The sequence below is a fragment of the Colobus angolensis genome, unplaced genomic scaffold (assembly GCF_000951035.1).
Source record: "Colobus angolensis palliatus isolate OR3802 unplaced genomic scaffold, Cang.pa_1.0 Scaffold850, whole genome shotgun sequence".
Taxonomy (NCBI): Eukaryota; Metazoa; Chordata; class Mammalia; order Primates; family Cercopithecidae; genus Colobus; species Colobus angolensis.
The window spans coordinates 98,177-102,147 of record NW_012122377.1 but is presented as its reverse complement, the minus strand read 5'-3'; the positions used below and the strand labels follow the sequence as shown (position 1 = coordinate 102,147).

Genomic DNA, 3,971 nt, shown 5'->3' with positions numbered 1-3,971 from the left:
CCACCTATGAGTGAGAACATGCGGTGTTTGGTTTTCTCTTCTTGTGATAGTTTGCTAAGAATGATGGTTTCCAGCTGCATCCATGTCCCTACGAACTGAAATGTCTTAAAAGGATTAAATGTTTTATAACATTATTCAAGATATTCTCTTTGCAGAGATACAAAGATTGACTAATTGCCTCACTTTCTTTTCAGTTTATGCCAGTTATTCAGACAGAAAGTGAACACAAGCCTCCTGTGAATGGTAGTTACTTTGCCCATGTAAACCCTGCAGATGGAGAGTGCCTCCTGGAGAAATACAGTGAGAAACGTCATGATTTTGAGTGTGCATTACTGGCTAATCTTTTTGCCAGTGAGGGCCAACCTGGCAAGGTGATTTTGTCCATAAAAATACAATATTCCCTAAATGTTCTCAGATAGCTAAAAATGTGAACTTTTACTGCCACAAATATGGTTTTGCTAAGAAAATTAGAGCTTCCCACTTTGGGAGGCCAAGCTGGATGGATAACTTGAGGTCAACTTGAAGTCAGGAGTTCAAGACCAGCCTGGCCAACATGGTGAAACCCCATCTGTACCAAAAAATACAAAAATTAGCAGGGTGTGGTGGTGTGTGCCTGTCGTCCCAGCTACTCAGGAGGCTGAGGTGAGAGAATCGCTCAGACCCAGAAGGCAGAGGTTGCAGTGAGCCAAAATCGCACCATTGCACTCCAGCCTGGGCAACAAAGCAAGACTCTGTCTCCAAAAAAAAAAAAAGAATAGTACGGCTGGCACAATGGCTCATGCCTATAATTCCAGTCCTTTGAGAGTCCAAAGCTGGAGGATCACTTAAGTCTGGCAGTTTCAGACCAGCCTGGGCAACGTACCAAGACCCCATCTCAAAAAAAAAAAAAAAATTTATGTTTTTAATTAGCCAGATGTGGTACATGCCTATAGTCCTAGCTACTCAGGAGGCAGGAGGATCCCTTGTGGCCAGGTGTTTGAGGCTGCAACAAGCTGTGATCACACCACTGTACTCCTACCTGGGTGACAGCAAGACCTGTCTCAAAAAAAAAAAAACAGAAGACTACTTAGTAAGGAAGACCTTTTTCTGAGAACTAAAAGGTAATAGAATATTAATTTGGAGAGTGAGTTAGTCATCTACATGAACCATACAGCTAAAATAAATAATGCCTACTTACAGGTAGTAAATAGGTTATTTGCTCCTTTCTGATGAATCATACATTGCTCTAGATAGAAATGGTGGTAGCAAAAACTTAACAGTGAGAAGAAAGTAAGGAAAACTAATGCCTTACTTCATATTTGCTTCCTGTGAGTACACAAAAAGATGATTTCAGTGTTAGCTTTTGTGAAGACTCTCCAGTTTTGTCAGTAGTGATAGCCTCTTCGACTACTTTGAGATAAGAGATTGAGAACTGAAAATACTTAACTTCCAAGTTGTAGAGATAATATAGTACAGATTTTTAAGGGAAGTGAGAAAATGTAATCATTTTCCTCTCATCCCCACTTACCAAAGGTTAATTCCTTTAAAGCAGGTAATTCTCAATATTTGACTGCCTTGACATATATGTTAAGAGTCTCTAGAGTTCAGTGTAGTACTTGTCTACACTGAGAAACTTGTCTTTCTCAGTTTCTCAGTTCAAGAAAGCATGCTTAAGACTTATTTATAAATTACATATAACTGATATGTATGTGTGTGTGTGTATATATATATATATGATTGATCAAGACTCACAGGATTGCGACATCTCAACTCAGATCTGGGGGCTCTAAGCAAAGAACAGAATATTTGATAGCATTAAATTATATAATATTTTACTTCGGTAGTTATTTTGCAGCGTAGTCAATGATACGCACCTTTGTGTCCTCTATAGGTAATTGAGGTGAAAGCCAGAAGAAGAACTGGACCACTTAACTTTGTGACTTGTATGAGACAGACCCTGGAAAAACATTATGGAAATAAGCCTGTAGGAATGGGAGGTACTTTCATAATTCAGAAGGGAAAAGTGAAGTCTCACATTATGGTAAGAGCCCATATGTGCATACATGCATGAAGGGGTTTGTATGTGTGCACATGTTTAAGATCTCAGGATTTTTTTTTTTTTTTTTTAAACGGAACCTTGCTCAGTTGCCCACACTGGAGTGCAGTGGCACGATCTTGGCTCACTGCAACCTCCACCTCCTGGATTCAAGGGATTCTCCTGCCTCAGCCTGCTGAGTAGCTGGGATTATAGGCATGCAGCACCACGCTGGGCTTATTTTGTAGTTTTAGTGGAGACAAGGTTTTGCCACCTTGGCCAGACTGGTGTCGAACTCCTGACCTAGGCTGATCCACCCGCCTCAGGTGCTGGGATTACAGATGTGAAACACTGCACTGGGCCAGATCTTAGAATTGTAAGGTATATGTTGGGAATTCTACATTCAAAGACACTCTAAACAAATCCTTTTTACTATGATTGTATTACTTTAAAATTTAAATGATAATATTGTAAATCAGATTGTAAGATCATGTTTTTATCCATGTTAATATATTAGAACTTTATTTTGGATATGTTTGTTTTTAAGATCAAGATAAATTCAAGGCCTGCAAAATGACTCATGCCTGTAATCCTAGCACTTTGGGAGGCCGAGGTGGGAGGACCACCGGAGGCCAGGAATTCAAAACCAGCCTGGTCAACATAGTGATGATGGCAGCGGCAGGCTGTCTGGAGTGGCTTTAGCAGGGAGGCACAGCTGAGGCTACACATTCCATGGAGTGGGTGGGAGCTGAAGACAAGTGGGAGTCCCGCCCCTTCCGAGTTGTCGCTGGAGCTTCCTTGGTGCCGCTGCAATCGCCCAAGCCATGGCTGTGGTCCCTGGCATCCCTGTGCTCTCCCGGCCGGAACGGGCGAGAGCCCCATCTTCCCAGGCACAGCTGCAGCAGCTCAAACCCGTGACTGCAGACCTGGGCCTCCTACTCCATGGAGTAGGCAGGAACCCCGCCTTCTCCACGCAGCTGCAGCTGCCCAAACGGTGGCTGCGGACCTAGGCATTCCTGCTTTCTTCGGGGTCTGGGAAGGCCCCCACTGCTCTTGCAGGTTTGGAAATGCCTGCTCCCACTGCCTGGCTTCTCCCTGCTGTCAGCGCCTGCTCTGATCCAGGAGCAAAGTCAGGCAGAGCCTGGTCGCTGTCACAGCCCAGCCAGGTGTGCACACGCTCAGGGCACTGCGGATACACCAGCCCCCTGCTGCCCCGGCCCCTTCTGAATTTTCGGTGCTGACATGAGCATAGAAGGGAAGCTGAGCGAGGGCTGAGGGCAGCTCTGCACTGGCCTTCAGGCACCCCTTGGCACATACAGCCTGGATTCCATGATTGGCAGCAGGAGGCAGACAGGTTTCGGAGGAGAAGGGGACGGGTTTCCGGTAAGGCCCTACCTTCAGGCCAGGGAGGCCTGAAGGCTGGGGGCCCAGTTGCCAATCCCACACACCATAGTGGAAACTTGTGCCTTTTCCAGGCCCACCGTGATCATCCCACTGTACTCCAGCCTGGGTGACAGAGCCAGACCCTGTCAGGAAACAACAGATGCTGGAGAGGTTGTGGAAAAATAGGAACGCTTTTATACTGTTCGTGGGAGTGTAAATTAGTTCAACCATTGTGGAGGTCAGTGTGGCGATTCCTCAAGGATCTAGAACTGGAAATACCATTTGACCCAGCAATCCCATTACTGGGCATATACCCAAAGGATTATAAATCATTCTACGACAAAGACACATGCACACATAGGTTTATTGCAGCACTATACACAATAGCAAAGACTTGAAACTAACCCAAATGTCCATCAATGATAGACTGGATTAAGAAAATGTACCTATACACCATGGAATACTATGCAGCTATAAAAAATGGTGAATTTATGTCCTTTGCAGGGACATGAATGAAGCTGGAAACCATCATTCTCAGCAAACTATCACAAGATCAGAAAACCAAACACTGCAT

At 44.6% G+C, this 3,971-nt stretch overlaps 1 protein-coding gene across 2 annotated transcripts in view; it reads left to right on the top strand.

The window, feature by feature from the left end:
* The window catches only part of LOC105503416 (chromosome unknown open reading frame, human C11orf54), a 28,109-nt gene that overhangs the window by 13,031 nt on the left and 11,107 nt on the right, over positions 1 to 3,971 (top strand). For both annotated transcript variants that reach the window (XM_011930313.1, XM_011930314.1), the window contains exons 6-9: positions 195 to 371; positions 1,871 to 2,020; positions 2,207 to 2,214; positions 2,494 to 2,496. In XM_011930313.1, coding sequence (XP_011785703.1) covers positions 195 to 371; positions 1,871 to 2,020; positions 2,207 to 2,214; positions 2,494 to 2,496 — 338 coding nt within the window. The remainder of the gene's footprint in view (positions 1 to 194; positions 372 to 1,870; positions 2,021 to 2,206; positions 2,215 to 2,493; positions 2,497 to 3,971) is intronic.